Consider the following 27974-nt stretch of genomic DNA (forward strand, 5'->3'; position numbering starts at 1 on the left):
TAAAAAAGTTCTTAGTGGAACTTAAAGGCTCTCCTTAAAAGCTGGAACCATTATTTCTGAGAGTGTGTGCACACCTAGCAGGAACTGAACCCTGCTCACATCAGAACACACTCGCCACCAGCATGGAAGGCTCCGCATTAGTGCTGGCGCACCGAGCTCCACTAAATGTCAAATCAAGCAGCAATTTCACGCACGTCTGACGTCAACAAGGGCGAAGGAAGGAAAATAAACTTCGCGCACACTTCGGGAGAAACCATTGTCGCCAACGCCGTTTTTTTCCTCCTTCCGCGTAGAGAGGAGGAGAGCCCGCTGATATAGACATGCTCAGCTGAAGCGTCCTGCAGCCTCTGACGCTGGGCGCAGGCGAACTGCGACGGCCGCGCAAACGAGCACCAGGTAAGACATATACATTTGAAATGACATCCGAGCGCGTCGCGTCTTTTAACGACCAAATACATACATCTGCAGCCGGCGCGTGCATGCATGTCTTTTTTTCCATTAAGGAGCAGTATAGCGCGAGCGCGCGCGTGCCTGTGTATTTTCCACCTAATGCAAAAGATAAACACACACTCAAGCAAAAGACGCATCTGCAAATGGTGCGGAGAGCCGAAAAACGCATCCAACACCTTGCGTTTGCGTTTACCGGTGCGAGTCTAGGCCATTTATGTGTTTATGTTGATATGGGAGGATATGTAAAATTTGAAATGGGATTATGACAGCGTATTTTCCCCACTCAGTCTGTGCAATGTGTTTTCTGTACCTGCGGCGCTGCGCTGCGCTACGTATGCGTGCGTTTTTTTTTTTTTTTTTCGGGGCGTTTTGACTTTTAAAAGCATTCTTGAGCGGCCTGTTTGATGTATACCGTGGCACACACTGCAGTATGGCTTTGCCAGCATAGCACGTTTGCGCTGCTGATGCTGCTGGTGCTGATGCTGTAGGTCATATTACGCGCTTGTGCGCCGCGTTGATGCTCATCAGGAGCTGCGTGTGTTTGTGGCGCAGTGGAGATGTTCAGCGAAATGAAATAAGTGAGAGGTGGAAATTGCATTAGAGTTGGGCTTCTTGCTCTAATATTAACATCCCCTCTCATAGGGTAGGGAATGGCTGGTGCGTTTGGGTGTTGCTCTGCTTTGCCCATTCTACCCCACCTCTCTCCCTCTGTGCTAAGTTCTTAATTAATTATGGCACACTTAACTTAATAACTCAATCTCTGTTCGCCCCCTATTAAAAAGTGTATTCTGTAAAAAGTGATGGAGGGGTGATTTTATCACCTGCTCATGTGCTGACGGAAGCTACCTGTGTGCCCGACACTAGAGCATCGAGCGGGGCCTGCTCCTTAGAGACAGTGCATTCGACCAATGCGTGTGTGTGCGAGTGTGTGTGCCCACAGGGAGATTGTGTTGCTTAGACGTTGCTCATTTACAGCTTTGATATCTTCACATGTTCAGGTGTTTATGTAATCCTTTCACTGAGATAAAGGTAAACATATTAGGCTTGTTGTCCATGGTGAAGTGCTCAAGCTCTAAATAGACCCGCTGGACTTCTTAATTAATGAACGCTATGATAGAAGTGAGCAGAAATAGAAGTGGAGGTGATGTGATGTTGTGAGGGGACAAGTTGTTTGTTTGACAGGATTAAATTAACTTTCATTTAAAAGTCCATTATGGTTTATGTTTCAACTTTGCTGCAGATGTTTGTTTTTTTCCTGAAAGTAGTTGGTTGAAATATAAATGAGAGGATTGTTGGGTATATGAGTATAGAATTAGAAATTAATGTAAATGACATGGTTCAAATAATTTGGTCTTGGAAAATTTGATGAGAAATATTTGAGTTCATATACGAGGCGTTTCATTGGTGGTGAATCTGAGCACTGTTTGTGAGACTGTTGAGAAACTACATGTGAGATTACATGCTTCTTTTTCATCAAATCCTATTTTGAATATTCTGTCATCATTTACTCGCTTTCAAATTTTTATGATTTTCTTTCTTCCGTGGAGCAAGACAGCCTCAGTCACCATTCACTTTCATTGCATCGTTTTGCCATATAATGAAAGCGGATGGTGACTGAGATTTTTATTCTGCCCAACTTCTCCCTCTGTGTTTAATGTAAGAAAGAAAGTCATACAGGATAGACACAGCATAAGGATGAATAAATTGTGACATCATTTCAATTTTTTGACGTGAACTGTCTGTCTGAGTGACTTAATTTGCTCCCCATATAATTGCTGACAAAGAGAAACACTTGAGATATTAAAAACATTTCATTGTGATTTGTCTTTCCTGTAGGTGTGTGTTTATGAAGTTTGTGTTTGTTATCTTACTTGTGTCTAAGCTGCTGTTGTCATGATGATAGGCATGTAAAATATAGCCCATCTTTATGTCTTAGCATTTATGTAATGAAGATCTGCAGAAAAAAAAAAACCATAAAATCATTAAAAAACAATTGTAGTGATTTTTTTTCTCATATTATCTTTCAACTTTCTAAGTTTTTCAATGATCAATGTTAAATGAAGGATAAATTATAAGACAAAAAATCATTTATTTACATGTGAACGTTTTTTTTTTGTTGCATAATGCACATACATGATACCTGTTAAAGGGTGCAAATTGAAATGTTAGTATGACAGAAGAGTTGAAAATGATGAGATTAGATAAATGATGTCAGATCAGTGTTTTGTGAAGTCCCCCTCTGGGATACAGTCAATGGTTGTAATTATGAACCTCCATTCCAGTGGTGATGCTGTGACACTCTCATATTCAATCAACATGAGGCAGCAACACCCCTTTTTCTACCCAGCAACACCGATGTGCTATCATTGACAGCAGCTGTCATGGTCAAATCACACTTTGACTATTGCCGTCTCTCTTCCCTGATCCTTACGACTGAACAGGGAACACTACTTTGTGGTGTGATACGATCACGCTGCGATGGTCCCTTCATTCGTATTCGTATTGTTCAGAATGCAGTACTGGAGGGAGGTGGCTAGTTTAACTGTGTCACAGGCAGTATAAGAGCAAGAGCTGTGTATCAAACAGCATTGTTTAGTTTTTCACTCTTTATTTATTTTTACTCAGAATTGCTTACAGCTGATTCAGACTCAGTGGAACATGATTGGCTGCTCACAGTGATGATGTCACTCCCATACCACACCAATCACAGTTGCAGCTGGCAGGGGAAATGCACTATCAACCTCACTCTAATTTCAACCCCATATTTGACTAATTTACATCGGTTATTAAAGCGTCAGTGGTTTTAATGATTCTGCAATGTGATAACCTGCCCACAACGAGGTTTTCAGACGACCAACAGAAACAAAGTGAAAAAAGTATGCATGTTTTATGCATTGCATGCTGTTTTGTAGTATCATTAGACAGGATAAAGTATACACAGGTTGCTGGCTATATCATTCATCTAATACACTGTAAGTGCAGAATGCATGCACATATTTTCCACAGAGGTCATCCAGAGGTCAGGTGTGTGTGTGTGTGTGTGTGTGTGTGTGTGTGTGTGTGTGTGTGTGTGTGTGTGTGTGTGTGTGTGTGTGTGTGTGTGTGTGTTGACAACGGGAAAAAAAAGTGCAGAGACGGTAAGCAGGCTCCTGCCTAGTTAGAGAAGGATCTAGCCAAAGCCTCAAGCGTAGCTGGCAGTATTGCATGGCTCACTGTGAATTCAACCTGACCGAATGCCACTCATCAAATCGGTGTGAGTGTTACTCAAGAAAACAAGATAGTGTTTCGGCACACACACACACACACATGCAAACACGCACACAGAGCTCCTACGAGCATGAGTCAAGGTCATTGTCTCTCATTTTCTCTAAGCATAGTTCAAGGTCAAGTTAAGGTCACTGTGGGGACCAAAGGTTACTGCTAGGATACATTCAGCACAGAGGTGTGGTTCAGTAATTTAAAAATCACCATGGAAACACAGTGTTGCTCTCTTAGCTATGCAGATAGAGTGTTTTCATATGATTATTTATTGAACAACTATTAAGATATAAATTCAGCAATCAGTATTTGCTGATTTGTGAGTAGGTAGGCTAAGTCTCTTGTGTGTGTGATTTTTACTGTATTAAATATGCATGTTAGTAATAGTAGATAAACACTATTCATTGAAACTTAGGCACTTATGTTTTTTCTTATGAGAGAACTGTTGCGGTTAAAAGTCAACATGGAATCAAAATGACTTATTATTATTTTAAATGCATGCTCTTGGTTTTGGTTTACACAATAAAAACAAGTTCCACACTACATTATTTCTTTCAGGATACCTTTTTGAAAACATTATTTTTGCAGTTGCATTTGTGGTGCAGAAATGCTTTAAAGGGTTAGTTCACCCAAAAATGAAAATTCTGTCATTAATTACTCACCCTCAAGTCGTTCCAAACCTGTAAGACTTTCGTTTATCTTCGGAAGGCAAATGAAGATTTTTTTTTTTACGAAATCTGAAAGCTTTCTGTCCCTCCATTGACAGCCTATGCAACTACCACTTTCAAGGCCCAGAAAGGTAAAGACATCAAAGTAATCCATGTGAATCCAGTGGCTTAAGTTTAATTTTATGAAGCAACGTGAGTGCTTTGTTTGCACAAAATATTAATCTCCAACACACGTTCACGCAACAGTGTCTGCTCTCGTGTCAACACAACATGCGTTGGAGATTAATATTTTTGTAAATAAAGCACCTGTGTCACTTCATAAAATTAAAGATTAAACCACTGGAGTCACATGGATTACTTTTATGATGTCTTTACTACCTTTCTGGTTGTTGCATAGGCTGTCAATGGAGGAATAAAGCACTCAGATTTCACTCAAAATATTTTAATTTGTTCAGAAGATGAATGAAAATCTTATGGGTTTGGAACGACATGAGTAATTAATGACGGAATTTTCATTTTAGGGTGAATTATACTTTTAAGCTTCAGTAGAAAAAATGCCATTAGAGTTAGATTTCTGTGTATCCGTTTTAACTGTCTGTTTCAATGTATTGATTGATTCAAAACTAATTCGTTTGTAATGCATTTACAAAAAAAAAAAAAAACACTGAAGTGCCATTTTTTCCATTTTAAAAATGCTTTATTAAAAATATATGTAAGTACTGTAAACATTGCTATTTATGACTATGTATTCTTATAAAAGTGTATATACAGTAAATAAAAATGATTCAATATATTCTTCCGTTTGTTCACAGAAACAGTGAAAAACACACCTTGGTAATTTTGAACCGGATCATTACTGTATTTTATTTCTTGCATTAAGCATTTGAAATCTGCTTGGCAACAATGACTCTATGATCAAAGTTCGGGTTCCTCTGATACGTTGAGTATCTTGTTGAAGAATATCACCCATGCAGCCCTAGATTATGTCAGTAAGATGGGAGCAGAGCATCACAGTGACTTTAAGCTGCACTTCTTTAAGCATTTTGTGCATTGGTCATATAATAACCTGACGGGGTGTGGCCGCATCATATCATACGAATAAATACTGTATGTAGCTTTAAAGTTTCATGTGCTCAACCAAGAAGATGGTAAGGTCTCTGCAGAGCAGATGGTTATTGTTTTAGAGTGTAATGTTCTCTCTCTATCTCTCTCTGTCTCTCTTATTCTCCAGTGATGGCCTCTGCTGAGCAGCTGTGTCCCCGCCTGCTGCACCAGCACTGCCCATAGGCCACACACACACACACACACACACACTTACACACACCTTTGGGCTCCCTTTCCAGCTCTGTTCATACACACACACACGCACACCATGTACAGTGTGGAGGACCTGCTGATCTCTCATGGATACAAACTGCCCAGGAGCGGCCCTGCCTCCTCCTCTTCCTCTGCGCCTTATGACAATCGAAACAACGAATGTCGCCGTGACAACGTAGAGAACCGGCCTCCTGGTGGTGGTGGAACTCTGAATGGATTTGGGACAACAGAGGGGGGAGCGGAAGCGGGTACGGTGGTGTACAGACCGGCACCGGTGAAGGCCTATCCAGAGAACAACAACAACATCAATGAGGGCCATGAGAGGATTCAACGGAGATTGGAGGTTCCTGTTGCTTTCCTTGGTGACCTGCAACCTTTGGGTGACTCTCTAGCTACAGACAGTGGGTAAGTGTGCACTGTCATAAGGGTCCACATTAAAGAGTCATGTTGAGAAACTAAATGTTTCAAAAATTGGTGGCATCTGTTTTAGGGGCGTTCTCGCCAAAAACCATCACCTTTTAATAATCGTTCTAATTATTTGAGAACAGGGAAGTCTTATATAACTATAACGAAAATGTCACAGACATCATTGGAATCACTTAAAAAAATAAATAAAAAAAAAGTTCAGCTGATGAATGATAAAAACATTAAATTATTGTTATAATTATCATTCTTGGTGTGAATGGCTCTTTAGATTGAGGGTACGTTTACATGACAACGATGTAGTGTTGCACGGTGTATCGATACTTCAAAAGTATCGCGATACTCGGAAATTAAAAACGTCGCGATACCTAAATTTATCAGTATCGATACTTAAAAAAAAAAAAAAAAAAAAAAAACACCTCCCTATGGACGTCTGTGTTTTTTTCCTGACGCACGCAGCAAAGAACTTGCCGCTGTCAGTGTCATGATGTGACAAAACACTACAGCGAGATGGCTGCATGTGCGAGCACAAGTGGTCCACGACTTGATGACGCGAGGAGTGACATATGGAAGTAAGTTGCCTACCTTGCTCTGTTGCACGGTGCACCAATACTTCAAAAGTAAATCGGAAATTAAAAACGTCACGATTCCTTAATTTATTAGTATCCATACTACTAAGAATGACCGCGTTCCAGATTTGTAAGGCCGGCGACACACTGGCTGCGTGTCGTGTCCGTTTTTATTTCGGCTCCCATGTTAACTACCTGGGTGACACACGCGTCTGGGCGCAGCTCGAGACGCGCGGAAAATGCGTGCATGCTATAAATAGAACCGACGCCTATTTTTCGCGTGTTGGAAGCGTTCCCAGGCAAAATAGAATAGGAAAAGATGTTTCTATGTCATTTTGACACGAATACATATTAATAAATGACATTTTGATGTTTGAAAGTTTTGACATAAATACAATATAAATGTAATTTTAAAAAATATAATCGAATTTCAAATATTGCACCTCTCAATACAGAACGAATTATTCTGTAGCCTATTTTGCCGTCAACACTGCCGACGTTGTCTTTGCTGCTATATTCCACAGCTATCTCCCCACATGTCAAATATATCACCAATGAGGCTTATCATATGTTACCAATATTAAACATTGTTTAATATAATCGCTGTTCATATTTGTATTCAAAGTTCAGAATCAAGATAAAGCTCTTATGTTTCTTATGATAAATGAGAAAATGCTGCTAAATTTATTTAAAAAAATTACCTTGAATGTCATTGCTCTAATTATTTTTTTATATTTTGATATTTCATATTTTGTTCAAATGTTTAATATATCTGCTGTTCATATGTTCATTTATTAGTGTGTTATATGATTAGAATGTTGTCCCGGTTTTAAAATAAAGCACAGCAATGATATTTGAGAGTGTTTCTCCCTTTTCAGGAAAAGTATCGAAAAAGTATCGAAATCGCAATACTTGACTTGGTATCGGTATCGAAACAATAATTTTGGTATCGTGACAACACTACAACGATGTACTATAAACGTTTTTCCTTTCCATTTTTCACGTACAAATGACAACAATGTCAAAATGATCCCAGTTCACACGGATCTGTGAAAACGATTAAAATGCTGTAATATTCATGCCAGGCCAGTAGCTGGCGATGTCACTTTGTAAAGAAACACTACGCGCCTATACTGAGTTGCAAACTTTTCACACAGAACATTTAACGTTTACCTGAGGTATCTTATCCAGACATCTATCATTATCTGGTTGACTGCGTCTACACGAGAGATGCGGTAAAATCATGTCGCAGTCTGGATGCTTACAGTTACTTTCTTAGCAGAAAGGTTGAATGCATTTGTTTGTACAATGTGGACGACATTTGCCTTGTGTTTGGTGAAGCTGAACCAAGTCAAACAGTGTCAAAATGTCGCTAAGATGCGGAGGTTATTATTTGATGACGTCACCGTTTTCACAAATTCACATTTTTGTCGTTGCTTGTGCTTTTGTTGTTGGAAAGAACAGGAATCAACAGGAATCAAATATAAGCTGATTTCCCTGTGTATAAAACATATAATATGCTTCAAATGGTTATTCATGTAAATAAATATGCAGTACTTCAATGAAAAGCCAAGGCGATGTAGCTGTTGTGGAAAAAACAATTAAAGAAACCACTCACAGCAGCAAACGTTCTCCCCTCTGTCATGTTTAAATTTTATGGTGCGCCCAACTCAGAAACTCGGAAACTCGGAAGACAAATTTCCGTTTTACAGACAAGGCTTAAGCTAGTCCCAGACTAAAATGCATGTTTGAGCTGTTTTAATTGAAAGCAACTTCCACTGATATATCCATTTTTTTTGTCTCAAGATGCACACCTGTAATGTTTTTTTTTTCTAAGGCAAGTTTATAAAAACTAGTTAAATGTCCTAATTTAATTAAGGTCTAATCCTGGTTTAATCTAAGCCCTGTCTGTGAAACTAGGCCTGAGTTTCCCAGCAGTAAATACGACTTGAGAGGGCATTCATGTCCAATTTTTTACTAGAAATTTTTTATTTAGAGTTCAAATCCTCACTTAACCTACTTTTTTGATGGTCATCTAACATAACCCATTAATATGTCACCAAAAGTTAAAAGGAAAGAAATTGCAGCAATTGAAATAAAAATATTTTTAAAAACAGTAAATAGGCTACCGTCTATTTCCAGTGTTTTCTGTCATCTTTTTAGAATCAGAACTAGCGAATCGATGCACATTTCGTGAGTGAATCACTCTTTTAAATCGTAAAGTAGCAAAAACTCGGGCTGCATCCGAAAACATCTCAAGTTACGACTGTAACCTATGTTCCCTGAGAACAGGCGAACATAGGTTCCCCATAGCATTCTGACACTGCGTCAGAACGCTATGGGGAACGCCTCCACGTGAACCGGTGTCTGCTATGGGGAACGCCTCCACATGAACCGGTGTCTGAAATGCTTATCTAATCACGGCAATCCTATTTGCCAGCGACAGCCTATGACATCATCACTAGTGCAACCCGGAAGTATATAAGGGGAGCCTGGAGAACATGTCAACAACTTATCTTCTGAGGGGACTGTTCAGCAGGCATCCCCGAGGCATGGCGGAAAGACGCAGTGTCTCGTTCCCTGTTCTTAGGGAACATAGGTTATAGTCATAACCTGAGACGTTCCCTTTCAAAAGGGAACTCGCACTGCGTCAGAACGCTATGGGGAACGATCTACCCATGCTGCCATGCTGAGGGGAGTGCATGCCAAATTATGGCTGTGACAAAAACATTAAAAAAACGGAAGTTTCACTGAAATGCCAAAAACACTCCCCCTTCGGGTCACATACAGGCTGTCAGTGACAGTATTCCCTACGGCCACTGCCCAAGCTATAAGCCTCAAAGAGGCCTCCGATACAATGAAGGCCTACCAAGGCTGCTCAAAGGCCTTGGAACCAACAACTTCCATGGAAGGGGTTCCTTTAAGGGAATATGGCCAGGGGGTCCAAAGGAGTCCCGTCCAGTCACTTTCTGAGGGGGACATGAAGTCAACCCAACATGCCACCAGGGAGGCTGACCTGGTCTAATTTAATGACCTAGTCTTGCCAACAACCTGTCTCTAACATATTTTGCACAACAGAGTCTCTAACATATTTTGCCTCACTTGTGGAGGCATCCGATAGGGAGGACTGCAGATAGTGGCAGTGATCGCTCATAGACCGGATCATAGAGACGGACATCCTGGAGAGTAGAACTCAGCATAGCGCTTTCTAACACTTGCGAACGAGGGGAGTAACTCTACCCAATCCTGGATCTACACAGTGCTTCAAAGCCATGTGGAGGCTGGACACTCTGAAAGGGACCCTAATAGGGGAGCGCCTCCAGCTCTAGGGCTGATCTAACAGGGAGGCCTTGTGAGAGTCCTTCGACCTTCCGACCAGACTTAGGGAGCTAAGTATTCATACAGAACGATCCTCAGATAGATTCTGGAACACTATATTCAAAACCTGATAAGTATTGACCAGGCTCTGGGCTAGGTTTTGCCTTTGCAATGCTAAGCATCCAACTCATTGGGGATCTGCCTTCAAGGGGGCCTGTCAAGGCCTAACTACTTGATAGCGGGACTGTTAGCAGAGCTAGCCACAGAAGTCAGGTGCTCTCACAGACATCTCTGTGGGCCTGGTTATACTTATTTCACATTGCCAACAGGCAGTGTACTCAGCAAAAGTGCCATCGGCCCTTTAAAGCAAGGGGAGTACAATCTTACGCTACCAGATTATCAAGGAGGCTTACAGTAAGGCCTACAGCTTCGACTTTCACGGACGTCAGCCCGGGCAGTGCTTTTTAAAACAGAGTCTCTAGTATTACTTGCCTTACATGTGGAGGCATCCGATAGTGAGGATTGCAGGTAGTGGCAGTAATCACTCACAGACCGGATCATAGAGACGGGCATCCTGGAGAGAAGAACTAAGCATAGCGCTTTCTAACCCTTGCAAACAAGGGGAGTGACTCTATTCGATCCTGGATCTACAGAGTGCTTCAGAGCCCTGTGGAGGCTGGGCACTCTGAAAGGGACCCTAATAAGGGGAGCGCCTCCAGCTCTAAGGTTTACATTGCCAACAGGCAGTGTACTCAGCAGAAGTGCTATCGACCCTTTAAAGCAAGGGGAGTACAATCTTACACTACCGGACTATCGAGGAGGCCTATTGTAAGGCCTACAGCTTCGAATGTCATGGGCGTCAGCCCAGGCAGTGCTTCGGCTCTAAGGGTGATCCACCAGGCTCAACCATTCCGAGTGGGAGGGAGTAACTAATCTGTCTCTACCTGAGCCTGGGTGGTGAAGGGTGATATCATACGAGCTATGGGTAGCAAAGTACTCTAAATAAAGACCTTAACAAGGGGAGTACTATCAGCATGATCCTGAGGACTGTATCAGGGTCAAGGCCTATTATCTTGTAGTTTTACAAGACAGATTTTTCATTCTCTACTAAACCCAAGGAAATGGAGGCCACAATAAGCAGCCAACGACATTCAACCTTATGACTTGAATTATTAATATTCAAGTGTCTCAGCAGATTATTTAATTTTTTTCAAAAAAAAGGTAAACTTAGGATAAACTAGCTACAATACTCAGCTCTAAAGGGCGGAGGCCTGAGCATACTGCTTCTTACTTTCTAGAGCGAAAAGGCCTGACAACGCCCATGAGATAAATGCATGGGAGGCTTTTTGAAGATAGCCTGCAACCTATGCTGCTATCTACCCTGTGACACCACTAACATTTATATACACTATAATATCAAAGACTCTCTAAAGTGAGAGGAGAACTGCTGCTCTAGTATAAGGTGGCTATCAAGGTGGCCCGAAGAGGGCCAATGCTTGACTTTGTAGCTCTATCTGGAGCTTGACAGAGTGGTGGCCTCAGTAGAATAACTCCCAATAGGGAGGAAGCCATCTCACACAAAAAAAATTCTATTAGGTGCTCGGATGAACGGTGGCCTCACTAGAGAACATCCAACCTGTTCACTACTACAGATTGCCACTACCCGTTATATAAGCCTGACGACTCTAACATAAGAGGAGGCCTATGGGAAGGGTATGCATAGCCTACCTATATATGGGAACTTAAGGGCCCTAATTTCACCATCCTATGAAAACCATATTTAACACCCCCTTAATACTTCCTAACAGGGAACCGTGGCCAATCATTCAACCTTACTAAAAACTCACGTAAAGGGAGAAGACCTATAGAGCTCAACCTGCTGCCCATTGAGCGATGGCCTAAACGACATTCACAAAATGGAGGCCTATCACGATAAGAGCACGAAAGAGCACACTTACTACCAAACCCGACGCCAGACCTACAGGAGGGTTCCAAATTGAAGGAATAACTCATAATAGGTCCAGCCTCAGGCTGATGCAAGAAGCGCTTGGGGTGAGATTTAAATGCTTCAAATCTGTCAGCAGATCAGCCTGGTATGCTTGCAAAACCGTAATTGTGTACAAGTCATCACCAGATCCGTCACCGCGTATGCCCTGCCATTTAAGCGTGCTGTCACATTTTAGTGGCTTAAGAGGCAGGGCCCGAGCACTTAGTGTCGATGCCTCTCCAGCAGTGAGACAGTTCGGGAACATCTCGTCAATTGGGGCATCGACACATACCCGTGTTTGCGCATCCCCTCAACATCAGTGTAGTGAGCTGATGGCAATGAATGGGCACTGAATATGGGTTCTTCCATGCCTTCCCAATCTCATTGTGTAGATCTGGCAGGAATGGAAGGCTCACGAGATCTGGAGCTTCATGGCTGGAAAGAAACCATTCGTGAAGTCTGTCACGAGCGGTCTCTTCCCTCACGCGCTCCAACGACATCAGAAGCATCGTTGAAGTGCGTTCCGTAACACTCAACAGCTTAACATACGTGGTGCAGGGTGGCCGTGAGGGTTTGGGCTGTATATCCTCATCACCCTCATCAGCCATCTCCTGCTCTCTTGGGCTGGTTGTTTTTATACACAGCAGAGCATTTGCTGCTGGATCAGAGGATGTTAGTGACAACACATCTTCATCCTGCAGCTCACTCTTGCGAGTCTCTGAAGGGCGTGAGAGATTAACTTCTCTCAACCTCCTCAGCGAGTTCCCTCTGAAAAACCCCACGATTCCAGTCTCTGCTCTGCCTCAGCGCGAGCGGGACCTGAATCGCCTGGTACAGATGTCTGTCCCCCTTTTCCTTCGAGAAGAGAGCAGACGAGAGTGGAGTTTTCTCAAGGGAAAAAACTCACCCATCTGCACAAGCAGATCCCTTGGGAACTGATCGTGGATGCTCTGACCCCAAACAATAAACACACAAGTTGTATGTCATCAAGTATCAATATCTTAGATACGGATGCACACGCTTCCTGAAGCGTTTTTCACAAGCCATGATAGCCTTTTAGAAGTTTCAGGTTGAAGCGTACAAACAAAACAGTCCCTGAAGACGAAATGATGTTGCCATGTTCTCCAGGCTCCCCTTATATACTTCTGGGTCGCACTAGTGATGATGTCATAGGCTGTCGCTGGCCAATAGGATTGCCGTGATTAGATAAGCATTCCCCATAGCGTTCTGATGCAGTGCGAGTTCCCTTTCGAAAGGGAACTTTGGCAGCTGAATTGTTGCCTCGCTGCCCTATCAGGAAATGGTTTTCTATGCACATTTGCAGATGAATGTACCTCATGAAACTGATTTCGGACAGACATCTGAGGCAGTGTAATGGTTTAATGATCTACTGCAAAATAGGGAGAGCTTTGTTGACAACTAAGAGAATATTTATTTACTACAATAATAATTTCTCACTAGAATTACTTAAAAAAACGTTGGTCAAAAACGTGCATTTACGCACAAACTGACCACGAACCATGACTTTCAGGCATCTTTCTTTTTCAGCTTAACGGTCACGGAATGGAACATACTTTGACGTCTTCCTACCTTGCGATGCGAAATGTGCTTTGCTTAGACTTTCTTCTCTGTGAAAGGTGCAAGCTTTAACAACTTTAACAGAGCTACCAGGTATTTTGGATGCATTCTCGGTGTGAATCATTTGAAGCGGTTTCTTTCTCAGTAAACAGACAGTAATATGTCAAAACTGTGAGACCAAAAAGAGTGCTGAATTAAGTTGACATTTACCTGAAAATGCAAATCCTGATATAAAACCTGAAAATACCTTCTACCGTTTGCCAGCAATGAAGAAGTTCTTTATTAACATCGATAACTATATTTGTAAGTGTGAACTCGTGAATTAAAAATGTATGAACACCATTGCATTAAAGAAAATATCAAATCAAGTGCTATTTGCAAACAAAAGCTTTTCTCAGAACTACTGTAACTTCACTTTTCAGAGCCAAGAATTTAGCATCTTGTGGTGATGTATTGTTGATGTTCAGTCAGTTCCCATCAAGTTCACCTGGTAGTTCATCACATTAACAACTGACATGTGCCTAAATATGTTTTGAGACCACTGAAATATTGGTGGATGTAATGCCATGTGTGTGCTGCTGTTGAAGACTGTCCTAATAAAAAATTAAAAAACAAGATTTTATCCATATTTCATGTTGTTGGCTAATCCATTCCACTGTGATTTATCACAAAAATCAAGACTGGCAACAACATTGATGTAATCTGAAAGGAATCGGCCATGTGAATGCAATCACACGTATAGTGGAAAATATTAGGGATGCACAGTCATGATTTTTCATGGCCGATTCAGATTTTTTTTATAAGCAAATGGGCAAATTTATTTGTTGTTTATTTACCTTATTACAGACCAAACAAATAAAAAAACAGGCCTTAAAAAGATCTGTAGCCATTTGAAATTAGAGGCAACTGCTACATTTTAATCACGATCTAAACAAAGATTTTACACACATGTAGCATGAGCAGTTGTTTTTGATTTGAATTAGATTGTACAATTTCAAGATTTAAAGCAAAAACAGAATGGTCTGATTTTAGCTTTGTGAAAATATGCTATATCTCCTCTCCTCTTTACATCCATATTCAATGAGTCCCATCTCTAGCTTGTGTTAACGTCCTGTTTTCAGCCTTCATAATATTTCCACACAATTCCATGTTTGGATATGATTGCAATACAGTTCAAAAACGCTTGTTGAGCAAAAAACGGACGGTTTCTACTTGATGGCCGTTCGACTAGTGCATATCTAGAAAATATTGAATGTAACATTTTTTAGTATTATTATTATTTAAATGCCTTGCGATTTATTACAAAAGGTCTGTGTGAATGTGTAGATGAAGATGAAGACCTGTAATTGTTAAATGAATAAGTCAACTAGTCAATAATTATACTGTTTTAAGTCTCACAAACTTAAGTTTTCATAACTTTCATAATACACATCACTGTAAAATGCATATTTTAAAAACCATGTGAAATGTGATTAATAATAAGACCCCATAAAATTTTAGGACTCTCCCAGGGAACCATATTCTTTTCAGTCTTTATATTATTAATGACTTTCAGAAATATGCTAATAATGGATTTGGTAAAGATTGTGTTGATGTTGACATTTTTAAAAAAGTGTCAGCTTGGCTTGATGCTTCTTGCTTGACCTTAAATAAATACTACTACTAAAAGAAAAAAAGTCTTTATGTTTTTCAATTAAAAAACTAGAATAGAATTAACTTGAATTAACGGTGAGGTTATTGAACAATTATTAGAGAAGAAATATATAGGAATGATTTTAGATTTTTAGAAAAAAGATATGTAAAATGATTAAGGCCAATCTTATTTTTTAAGATGATAAGAAATTGCTTAAAATTTGATTGTTGGTGATTAATTGTTGTTTTCAAATTCAGTGATATTCTCACTGTATGTCATATGTATTGACCATTTGGTCTCAGACTAACCAGTCTATAACTAAACGAATGTCTTTATAACAGGGCCTTGAACATTTTTCAATAGGAAGCCAACAATGGATCATCACTGTCATTTCTTAAGTAAATATAAAAGTTTAAGCTTTGTTCATTTTCGCTGACAAGCTTGTGTTCAAATTATTAAATGGCCTTCCTCTATGTAATTATTCTGCAAAACTGCAGTGGTGCAGCAGATCCACCAGAGCAGCTTCTAGTGGGCAAAATTTTGAAACTGGCTACCTAATTATTTGAAACCGACTGCAAGCTTTAACATTTTTAAGAGAGCTACAAGTCTTGGTTAATTGAGTACTCTTGTTTAGGTTTAGGGTTTCTCTTGATTCTTTTTTTCTTTTTAATTTTGTTTTAAATTTTTGTAATTTTAGAGTGTTGAAAATTACCTTTCACTACAAACAATATGATACTTACATGGGATTTTCTTTTCAGTTTTATCTATGTATAATTTATCTGTGCCAAGTTCTTGGTGCATTTAGAAGTGTATGTGAATGAAAGTTTTGATGACTTGCAGTTCAGTAATTCAGTAACCAGTGCAAATCTTGCAATTCAGTGCAATATTTGTTAGAGTAAGGATTTGTCAAACCAATAATGCTGGAGTTTGTGAGTCTTTTTTTGAGATTCATTACAAGAATCTGCTCATAAAAGTCATTAATTCATGAATAGTCAAGATTGTGGTCACACACTGTTTATTTTTGGGTAGAATTGGCAACATAGTTTAAGCCTAGTTTCAAAATTGTTTTAGCTGGAATATAGCAAATCACAATGCAGAACATGTCAACTTTCCAAACATATTTTATGTCTGTTATTATTTTGACAGTGTTACTAGCATGCTTTCAATGTTGTTGACAGCCATACTGCTATTTTTTGATGCAGCAACTATAAATTAACATATTGTTATTTTTTTTTATTACATATTGATTTTCTTTAATGACTGATTGCTTGTAACGCATATAAGTTTCTCTCTGTCATTGTTGTTAATCAGCATTAATTGTTGGCAGATTTCAGATAATTTTGTTATTGGCTGTTATTGCAAATATAAAAATATCTACTATGTTCTACTCCCTGTTTTGCCTGTTCTAAGCCCATTGTCAACTATGACATATCTGACATAAAGTAACCCATGGTGTTACAGCCATACTGGTTTCCTTGACTATACTATATAATTTTTATTCAGTTTTGCAACCTAATCTGTTTGTAACATTAAAGATACAATTTCTGATTGTTAGAATACCACCATTTTAATTTGTGTAAGCTTTATATTTCAATATGGAAAAAGGCCACAAAAGTGAGGCTTTTTCATTTTTAAAAAGCAGCTGTTGTAACAAAAGTAATTCATTGCAAAGTTTTTGAATTCATTGTCAAAGTTTTTGAAAATTTAATGAACTGTTTTTGTCTCTGTTGCTAGGTTTTATGATGCTCCCAGCCTGACGTTCTCTGAACATGCAGATGAGCGAGATATTTCATTCTGGAGAAGGAGGGGACAGGATTTCAGTGCTCTATTGGACTATGCTGATCCCAGGGAGCTCAGAGTGTCTGGAGGATTATGGCGAGGTCCAGTGCTAGCTGTTGAGGAGTTAAGAGCTGAGAGACCACTGGCACGCTGGGAGGAAGGCCCATGGATACGGGAACCAATAGACTCAGGCCCAGAGACTTTACGTGTGACTGCAGAGAGAAAATGCCAGAGCCTGGGCACAGAGGAGTGGCGCCCTGCAGTGGGCTTGGGCCGGCAGCTGTCAGATGGGGAGGCTGAACATTGGTCTCAGGAGCAGCAACACCGCCTGCGACCAGCAGAGGGCAGTGTGTCCGCCACAGTGCGAGCTAAGTCCCAGTCTCTCCCTCGAGTCCTTTCCCCCGAGGATCCTCATTATGGAGATCTGCCTCAAACTGGTGCTGCAAATCAGCCCCCTACACAAAGAAGCAACAGCTCCGCTCCATATGGTCGATACCACAGTGAATGGCAAGCAGGGGAGAGGTGGAGTGGTCAGACACAAAGTCATACTCCCTCTGCAGTTGTACCAAAGCCACGGTTCAGCCGCCCCGTCAAGCCCCCGTCTTATGAGACTCACCAGCAAAACAGGGGGAGCTGGGAAACGTTGTCCTCTGAACCTGTGTCCAAATCCAGAGACCGCTCAGTGTGCTTCTCTCAGAGTTTAGAACCATTCAGAGACCGGTCTGGTTGTTATTCTCAGAGTGCAGAGCCTCTAAGAGATCGGTCCATTTGCTTTTCACAGAGCGCAGAGCCAATTCGAGACCGCTTGGTCAGCCACTCTCAAAGTGCTGAACCACTAAGAGACAGATTTGTCAGTCATTCTCAGAGTGCGGAACTACTGCGCGATCGTTTTTTCAGCCACTCGCATAGTGCTGACCTGTTAAGGGACCGATCTCTTTGTTACTCTCAGAGCTCAGAACTGCTACGAGACCGGTCCATTTGTTACTCCCAAAGTGCTGAGCTCTTAAGACCAGAAGCATATAGGGCAGATCTGTTTTACCATGAACTGACTGGCATGGAGCCCCCTGGTTACATCCCACCCCCCTCCTACAGGAGATTCCTGCCACCCAGGAGTGGACAGAACTACAGAGCAGATTCTGCTCTTGTCCGATGGAAACGTGAGCCTGTGAGTGCAGAGATGGGCCAGTGGTTTTCCAGGACTTCAGGATTGTCGTGGTCAGAACGGCGTGAAGACAGGAGCATGGCAGTAGTTCCAAGAAGGCCTGTGCATCCAGGGCCTGTCATACCTAGCCGCCCAGGACTCGTGCAGTATGTCCCATTTGATGACCCGCGTATCAGGCATGTCTCAGGGGGGCCCTGTGGAAACTCGCTCACAGACGCGGACAAGATCCGACACGTCAACAAAGAGCTTCCCTGCGCTGCAACTTTAGGACAATCCACACATGATAGTGCCTTTCTCCCTTCACAGGGACCGAGTCTTAGCATGGACACTAACAAACCGGCTCTCACTGAACAGGAGAATACTAACCGCTGGCACAAGGGGATGAACAAGGGCAGTGAAACTGTAGCATCTGACCAGAGCTGTGCCAAGTACCCCATAGCGTTTCAGCCCAGACCCCTGCAACCAATCATTAAAACAGACAGAAGTATAGACCAGCAGATTAGAGCTGACAGAGTCATCGACCAAGTCAAGGTTGAGAGAGTTACAGAGCCGGTCAAAGTGGAGAGAGGTGCTGAACAGACAAGAACAGATCAAGTCAAAGTAACAGAGCAAGTGAAACTAGATCGAGTTACAGACCTAATCAAATTGGATAAGCCTACAGATCAAGTAAAGCCAGACAGGTTTACAGACAAACAAATAAAAGTGGAAAGATTATCTGACCAGATACAGGTAGACAGGACCCCAGATCAAGTCAAGGCCGACAGATATACAGACAAACAAATTAAGCCTGAAGTCAAGGGAGAGAAAATCCCTGAAAAGCCCATTAAAGCAGATAGAATTTCAGACAAGCAAAGTAAAGCTGAAAGACTCTTAGAGAAGCACTTGAAGATCGATAGAATTTTAGAAAAACAACTTAAAGCAGATAAAATATTAGAAAAACAGTGTAAATCTGATAAATTCACTGACAAGTTGATTAAGGCTGACAAGCAGGCAAAAGGAGATAGTAGTACAGACCAGACAAAAGCTGAGAAAATCACTGACAAGTCTGGTAAGGCTGATAAATCCATGGATAAAGGTTCCTCAGAAAGTGTGTCAACTGTAAAGATGGAACCAGTCCAGGAACCTGAAAAAAAGAGTGTGAAAAAGAAACTCAGTGAGACTATCTTCTGTCTCGTGTCTGTGCCCCTTTCACAGTCCAGTGCAAAATCTCGAGATCAGAACAACAATGAAGAGAAAGAACCAGTCTCTCCTCCAATTCCTCCTCCTCCTCCTCCAAGCTCCTCCAGCGAAAACAGCAACACCCTTGGCTCCCTGCCAAACCAAAGCCTCAAAAGCACATCCACCACCTCCACTGATTTGGAACTACAAGCACTCACACTTGGCAGTGGGTCCAGTAGCATAGCCACAAGGAGAGCTCATCGCAGAAGGAACTCACGCTCTAGGATCATTAAGCCAAATCCACATGATGAGCTTCGAAGGTATTCTGGGGCCTGGCCAGGGGACCAGTACCGTGACCAGGAGACCCAAACAAGCCCTGAGCCCACAAAGAACAATGCAAATCCAGGTTCCGCAAATACAGAAGCACAAGATGCTCCTGCTGCCCAAGAGGTAACAGCTACTGCTGAGACTACATCAGTGGCTCCAGGGGCTGCCCCAGGGGCTGCCCCAGGGGCTCTTGGGGCTTTGGCGGCTCCATCAGTTCAGTCAGTGCCATCCGTTCCACCGACTCCAGCAGCTCCACCGACCTCAGGAGGTCCTGACCCCAGCACCCCTTACGGGTATCCCATGAAGGGCCAGAAAAGCCTAAAACCATCCAGCAACAGTGCTTTTTCACGGACAGGTACCTTCACCAAGAGCACAGGTTCTCACAGACCTCCATTACATCCCCCGCCACACCCTCCACCCCCACCTCCAACCCAACCTCCATCTCAACCTCCACCCCCCCCACCAACACAGCCTCCTGCTCAGTCCCCACCATCAGATCTGACTGAAGAGGCAAAGTCAGCCTCAGGGCCAAACCCAGAGGCATTTGGCCAGTTCCTGCTGAAGCCAGTGTGCCGGCGACCATGGGATGCCATTGAGGAGCTTGAAACCATCAATAAAGAGGCCCAAGACCAAGCAAGTAAACGCCCCAGTGTAGACCAGTGCATTGAGGATCTTAATGAGGCCTACAAAGATATCCTGGAGCTCAGCACTGCCAGCAATAACCTTCCCAACCGTTCCTCCATGCAAATCCCTGACCGCATTAAATCAAGGCTGTCTTCAGATCCGATTGGAATTCCTGCAACCACTCTTCGGCCAAGCTTGGTACCCGGAAGTGACCCAGAATACCGGGAGGTGAAAAGTGCCTTTTCCCGACCATCAACTGGGAAGAGTGTAAGCTTCAGCAAACAGCTAAGAGAGGAGATTTGTCCTGCTCCTCCCCCACCAGAACCAGGTTTCAGAGATTACAAAACAGTCATGTCCCAGATAACCCAACGCAAAGCTTGCAGATCAGTAAAGTTGGAAATCCCAGCCCCCAAAGAGACCCAAAGAGATGACGATTTGACTGCACAAACCTCCTCCACCTCTTCCATGGCAGCCGAGGTCCCATGGGCTGACAGACAGCCAATGCAAGATGCCTCCACTCTAACCAGCCCCCCAGACTACGAGCACATCTGTCAAACTCTGCAAATGGCCAGAGAATCTGGGGCCGTTAGCCGAGCTTCTGTCAAATCCAAACCAGGAAGTGCCATGAGCATCGAAACCCCACAGCATGTGCCCATACCTAGTAGGCCTCCCATAGATTCTGAGCAGCCATGTTGTTCTTCAGCATTAGAAGTTAGACAGGAGCCTGTCTCATTATTCAGAGAGGAAAGAAGCTCAGGCTTTAGGAGGGTAACAAACCACACTAACAGGTTCCTTAATAACAGGGGTGTGCTCTGTAGCCTTGCAACCGGAAAGCCGGTTGGTGACAAAGCAGGTTTAGAGGCTAACCCTGAGGTTCCTGCTGACTGGCAGATGCAGCTTTCATTAGCTGAAAAGCATATTGCTACTCTGATTACAGGAGAGGGTTCAGCAGTAGACCTTGATGAGTCAAACAAGGTTAAAGGTGATAAAGACATTCCTGGCAGTGAGTCAGTTGAGAATGAAGCAAACAACATTTTAGCCACTGAAATAAAAGACGATCCTACCAATACTGTGCAGAAACATATAGAAATAAAAGAGACCGAAATAGAGCAAACAGAGACACCTGAAAGCCAACAACCTGAAGTGACAGAAAAAGTGACAGAAGAGGACACTTCTAAGGAAAAGACAGAAACAGAGCAAAAGAAATGCGAGCTGAAAGACTCTGTTACTGAAGGAACAGAGCAAAAGAGTGATACTGCCTCAGAGGCAAAGAAAGAACCAAATGTGACCCTGAGGCCAAATAAGGCTGCAATGTGGACTCATTCAGGTTTGGATTCAGAGTTACGTCCTGAATTTCCACCAGATCACCTTCCCCTTTCTGTGCTACCTTACACTAATCGTAGATTGTCTCTAGGGTTGGATTGGGAGAGAGCTGGGTGGGAAGGGGAAAGTTTGGGCCAAGGTGGATTCTGGTCCAGAGAGAGACGTTCCCTTGATGCTGAAAGATGGGGTGTTGGTGAGGAGGGGTGGGGTTTAGACAATGACAGACAGGAAGGAGGTGGTGAAAAACGAGGTCTGGGGGGTTGGCGTGGGTGTGGAATTGATGGGCAAGGCACAGATGATTCAGACTGGGAGTTAGATAAAAATACCCAAGACTCTGGCGACAAAGAGGTAGATTCGGACACGAAACAAAAAACACTTAAGCATGAACAGGGTCTCGATGACGATCATAGCAGTCTTGCCTCTAGTGCTGATAAAGTGGAGCATACACAAGTTGCTGCTGGCGAAGGCATTGATAAGGGCCGGAGTCAAGGTCCAGATGAAGGTCAGGTTTCAAGTGTAGATAGACGGAGCCGTGGACTTTCCCAAAGAATAGAGGCTCTTTTTATAGCCCCGCCCGGGCATGGCTCAGAGGAGAGACTTGCCCGCATGAGAGAGGTGGACACTGTCTCACGAATGAGACGCCTAAGCCTTCGTAGCTCAGACTCTTGGGATGGACTGCAGGGGGTGGGAAGGTGGGGAGACTGTGGAAGGGAGGAAGAATGCCCCCTTCCTGGCCCACAGGATTCTTCAAACATCACTCAATTAGTGGATAAAGAAGGCAGCACCCTCCCTGCAGTCACCAGTGAACCTAAAGAAACGAAAGACGATCAGGCAACCCTAAAAGGTGAGAAACTTTTACAGCAGCATTTGTCCTACACTTGACCTTAGCTTCAAATTTAAATGTACTTTTTAATCTGCAATTTATGCTAAGATTGACTAATATCACTAAGAATATCGACTAAGACTAATATAATTAGAAAAATTGGTTGAGAAAGTACAATTATGAGGGTTTGCTGACCTTTGTAAATGTTTTTTTTTTTTTTTTTATAAAATAATCTCACTTTTACAAGTCCTGGTTGATTATGCTGAATGGCCACTAGAGGGAGGCCTCCTCCTGAAGTTCAGGTGCCTACCAAACTTGACTCAACTGAATTCAAGCCTATCAGCCATCAATCATTGATTATTATTATTATTTTTCACAAAGACAAAATTGCAGTGAATTGAATCTTAAAACTTGGGAGTGGAGGACACATTTTCAGCTTATTTACATCAAGTACATGCACACAGTAATGCTATTTTCACACTTTCAGATATTTACATTATGTATTTCTGCTCTGTTGGCGTTTTCAGAGTCACAGGAGCCCAGCCAGGTGGAGAGGTCGTAGCCTAGAGGTCAGAGGTCATCCAACTAAGGGCCAGCCTCCAGCACTGTGACCTGGCTGTCTGCTAAATGCCTTCATCCTCATATGCTATTGAAACATACTCAGACATTAACACACACACACACACACACACACACAACATTAGACACTGAGCGATGCGTCTCTCTCTAATACATGTCTGTGCATAAACATACACACACAAACTGACACAGAAACACTCAAAGTCATCGTCATGTATACAGACACTCACATGCATTCAGAACACATTTAAACACCTCACCACACTGAGACATCTGAAATGGCCTTCTACTCCGACAAGAGCATTGTGTATCAACTCCACTCCACGCCCACTCAGTTCCAGCTTTGCTGGCTTTCTAAGTGTTGCTGTTCCACTGCCAGAAGGAGGTTCCCAACTATGCCCCACCCCTTTCATATGTTACGGTTCTCATCATTGCCCATTTTCACCATCCTCATCATTCTTCTTTCCCTGCAATTTCCTTAAAAGATTGGTTTATTGGACGTTGTCTGGTGTGTTACTCAGCAACAATGAAAATGTTGTTGTGTGACCAAAAAAACACACACACACAAAAAAAACAAGTCACCTTCTTTTGTAAAGAAGAAAGTATTGACTGTTCAAAAATTACAGAACAATCAGTGAATTTTAAAACCAGCTACAATCTCTTATACCCCTTGCAAACAACCTATCATCTTCACAACTTTGTCTTTCTTCAAGCCATCTCCTTCCTCACATCTTAGCCTGCTCCATCAAAGTTTTTTTCAAAGACTCAGTCTTCACACTTACCTTTTACTACACTAACCTTGTGTACATCTCATTAATTTCTTCATTGTCTAGACAGTGTTATCGCTGCGCACCAATGTTTGCTAATAACTTGAAATATAGCTATTTGTTTAAGTCTTCATCACACTTACTAAATCATCCCACCAGTATTAACAACTTCTTGTCTCTGTATTCAAGGTCTTCTGCTACACTTCTTAATTACTATGACCACAATTGATTTCCATTGTCTTTTACACCTTAATCACTCTTTATTTATTAAGTTAACAACATCCCCCAACTCTCACTGGTATCATCCCAAGCTAGCATATGTGTGTATCCCAACACTCTTGCTGAATCGCGCTGCTTTAATTCCTGACTTTAAGCAAGCCATATCATAATATCATGTCCTAACCAGGTGCGTTTACAATGTAATTGTATTTTTTGATAACACTTTATTTTAAGGTGACATATTTATATGTTAATACATGTAGTTACTATAGAAATAACAGTAAATTATGCATAATTACAAGTAACTAACCCTAAATATATATATATATATATGTATATGTATCCGGTCCTACTTGACCCGCTCCACCCGGGATTTGAATAGGGGTCTCCGACGGGTGCGCAGCCTCTAGCGTCAGTCGCCTAGCAATGCCTCTTGAGGCCAGGGGAGTGATGTTTACACACACAGCTCTTATTGGCCCATTACACTCACCCCCCTAAACTTCACTCCCATCAGGATCACGGCACCAAATGTAACCAGTCCTACTCTACCTGCTCTTACACCGGGGTCTCCGGTGTGGGAGGCGGACGCAGTAACAATGCCGCTAAAGACCGCGGCCGCTAGTACCACTCGCTAGCGCGCCTCTTGAGGCCAGGGGAGTGAGGTTTACACGCACAGCTCTCACTGGCCTATGTCCGTTACATATATATATATATATATAAATAAAATATCTAATGGTCCTGAAAAAAATAGTGTTTTCTTTAGGCATTTATTTTTTAATTTATGAATCTTTTTATTTCTTGTTTATTACATCCCATCTGGTTGGAACATGGTTTAATAACTCTTCCCATGTTCAAGCAGCACCGTGCATGATGTTCCTCGTCCCATTTAAAACCTCACAAATTCATCAGTCCATCATGAAACCAGTCCATGGGGGGCAGCCTCTTCCCATCCTCCCCAGTGAGTCTTCGTCCCGCCAGCCTTTCCTCTGTTGACATCCTGGACCTCTCTTGTTGTTTGTTGGAACATGTGGTCCGTTTGTGGAGTGCTTTCAAGGGGTGTGGTCACCCCTCTGTCCAATGTGGTTCTGTTTGAGCAGACATGAATGTTTTGTAAACGCTTTTTAAATTTTGGTATAAATTTTTTTTTTTTTACTTTACCAAAACCAGTATGGCAGTTTTACGAGGACTGTTCTATTTATTCGTTCATTTTTTTATTGTTCATGTTTATGTGTCACCTGAGCTGTTCTGCTCCAAATCACGAGTTCCACACAAGGTGGTAGACGACGCTCAATGGCTCTGAACTGTTTTCATTTTCCGACGAATCGATCAAAGAAACCGTATCGCTCTTGGTTCGAACCCATAGTGCCCTATTACCAGAACTTTTCAGCACACTGTAACGTATGTCCCTGAGTGTGGAGAGCTTTGTACAGTAACAATTAAAACCAGTAATGTATTGCAGGTCAAACAGAGACCTGGGTTGGATGAGCGTTTCAGTATTTGATGTATCAACTTTAAAAGCACCTTGTTAACATATTTTTATCGTGATTGGATTCAAAGAGAATTTTTAGCTATCGAGTGGCCTTTTTGAAACACACACCAGTAACGATAAGCCTAAGGAGTTACTTTGAAACACCACCAAAATGTTTGATATCTCAAGTGTCGAAATGTGCATCATGTTTTGAATGTTTGTCTGATATATCAAATACCTTGAATGATGTTGTGTGACCCAGGTTTCACGCAGGTGCGACTTTAAATTAGGGAACTATATTCAGGCGATGTAGACTTTAAAAAACAGGGTCAAAAAGCAAACACAAAGACACGTTAGCAACTGTAATGTTGCGTGTCTGTATACCCTAAACCCCCAGGTAACTTCGGGAAGCAATAAATGCTCACGAGTGTTTCGATGAACAAGCTAAATGTGTACAGATAATTTTAATTGTTAAACGTAGATGGTTGCAAAGTAGAGGACAGCTCTATAGATATGTAATGATTTGGATTAGTTTAGGTGAAAGATACTCTATGGTAATGTGTGATATGTATGGAACAATATAGGAAAAATGAAACTTCTAAGATACAATATGCTATGGAATGGAGAGATGTGATACTTTCTGACATCATAATGCATGAAAGCTTGAGCAATATTGTCCAACACAAAAGCTCATTGGCTGTAGAAAATCTGGGAAGCGGGATGTACTTGTGTTAAAGTGTCATCTATCCAAATGTCACTCACAGAAAAGCGTTTAAAGTTGTGAGAAAGAGTGTGCGAGCGTGCATGTGTGTGTGTGTGTGTTCGCTTGCTTTTCCCTGTCATAGTGCCATCCATGTGATTTAAAAAAAAAAAATGCATTTCACTGAATACTTATTTTTGTTATCATTGAAATTGTTAACCAGTCTGCATAATGTATAAAATAAAAGTATATTTTAAATATTTTAAAAGATATTTTGTATTTAACCATAATAATTAATTTCTTCGCTCTTGGATCAAGTTGGCAGTATTATGTTGCTGTATAGAATGATAAGAAAATTATATAATTTTCTAGTGCTTAAAGAAAAAACAATCGATGGGCACATTTAAGAGAGAGAATGAGACCTGCAGCATGTCCCATTTTGGCTTCTCGAATTTTAGGGGCTCTCGTTGCGAACATTGGACATGAATTACAGGATTTTGCTTTTTGAGCTTGTAGTAAAGGCTGCAGTTAAGTGAAAAAGGCCCACAGCTGATATTTGACGCTTTGTATAGTTGTAATGTTCATTCAGTTTATATAAACATCAATAAATTTAGTGCATCCATTCACAGCTGCCTAGAAACTTGTTACAGCAAAGTGCATACAGCGAGGAAATTGCAACATTAAAAGTGACTTTGTTTGATCTTGATTCCGTTCAAAGCTAAATGTGGCCTTATTTTATTTGAGCATTTGTACGTCTTCCATTCAGAATCATGTACTGTTATCATCATGAGCTCGTACCAACGTTTTTCTATAAAGAAATGATAAATTAATCAATAAGTAAACAGTCTTTAGATCACAGCCAAATATTTCTTTCTTTCTTTGCAAGTACGATAAGCTAACGTTTGGACTGAAAGTAAGATGTGTAGCACACTGACAGGATCTGTTCCCTACTTCACTGAAAAAGGCCATAACTGTTATATGATTTCAAACTGTTTTCATGAACTATGTAGCATTTTGCCATTGTAGCATTCAGAGTGAGTTCAATGTGAAAAAGCCACTGAATCGTACTGTTTTTTTTTTTTTTTTTTTTCATTTGTAACGGGAGTCGTAATGATAACACTGTCTGTTTTGAAAACACAAGCTGTTGCATTTTCATGCCAAGAGTGTCATGGGTTACTTTCTTTTTTTTTAAATCATTGGACATTTCTGGATATCATGGTTTGCATACATAATTGTTTGGTTCCATGTTTGTAAATGTTTTAGGCATTTGAAATGTAAATATGTGACATAAGGATAAAAAAAAAAAAAATCAAATTTAATAAACATTTTCTACAATTTAATTGCTGTGATTATATATCTGAATATGATCTGCATAACTATGTTTGGAGTTAACCCTCTTTATTAAAGTTCATATTTTGAAGTTCATAATTTGCATATGTTGAACAAGGCCAAACGCATGTATTCAATATGAATTTATAACTGTTTTAAATAATGTAATTTAATTTCTAATAATGCTATTCTTAAGTATACCACATTTTTGTTTGTTATTTGGGATAATTTCATGGGTTGAATTCTTATTTAAATATGACATTTTACATTAAAAAAATATACTGAATATGTTTTTTCTTCTCTACCCTTTAATGTGCACATTTTGAGAAGAGGAATGGTGAACTGGTATGTTTAAAAACCCTTAGACAAAGTAACTGACCAATAAGTGTTGAATGAGAAACATTTTAAAAACAAAAAACTAATGGCTTTATTGTTTTATAGAATTTTTTTAAGCAAGGCAAATAGTATAGTTCTTCACAACTAGAAGTATGGGTTTAAAATCATAAGAACATGAT

General features: G+C 41.3%; 1 protein-coding gene across 1 annotated transcript; it reads left to right on the forward strand.

Moving 5' to 3' along the window:
• The first annotated feature begins 237 nt into the window (after positions 1–237).
• Positions 238–27674, forward strand: jcadb (junctional cadherin 5 associated b). Its single transcript, XM_084410489.1, has 4 exons — positions 238–396; positions 5608–6098; positions 16936–22418; positions 22925–27674. The coding sequence occupies exons 2-4, from the start codon at positions 5749–5751 to the stop codon at positions 22957–22959; spliced, it is 5868 nt and encodes a 1955-aa protein (XP_084266615.1). The 5' UTR covers positions 238–396; positions 5608–5748; the 3' UTR covers positions 22960–27674.
• Positions 27675–27974: the final 300 nt, after the last annotated feature.

This window comes from Rutilus rutilus (assembly GCF_951802725.1).
Source record: "Rutilus rutilus genome assembly, chromosome: 6".
NCBI lineage: Eukaryota > Metazoa > Chordata > Actinopteri > Cypriniformes > Leuciscidae > Rutilus > Rutilus rutilus.

Excerpts from the sequence above, each read along its gene's own strand:
- jcadb (XM_084410489.1), top strand. The coding sequence starts at position 5,749 with ATGTACAGTGTGGAGGACCTGCTGATCTCTCATGGATACAAACTGCCC. Across the intron at positions 6,099-16,935 it reads TCTCTAGCTACAGACAGTGG|GTTTTATGATGCTCCCAGCC; the intron begins GTAAGTGTGCAC and ends CTCTGTTGCTAG. Across the intron at positions 22,419-22,924 it reads CGATCAGGCAACCCTAAAAG|AGTCACAGGAGCCCAGCCAG; the intron begins GTGAGAAACTTT and ends TGGCGTTTTCAG.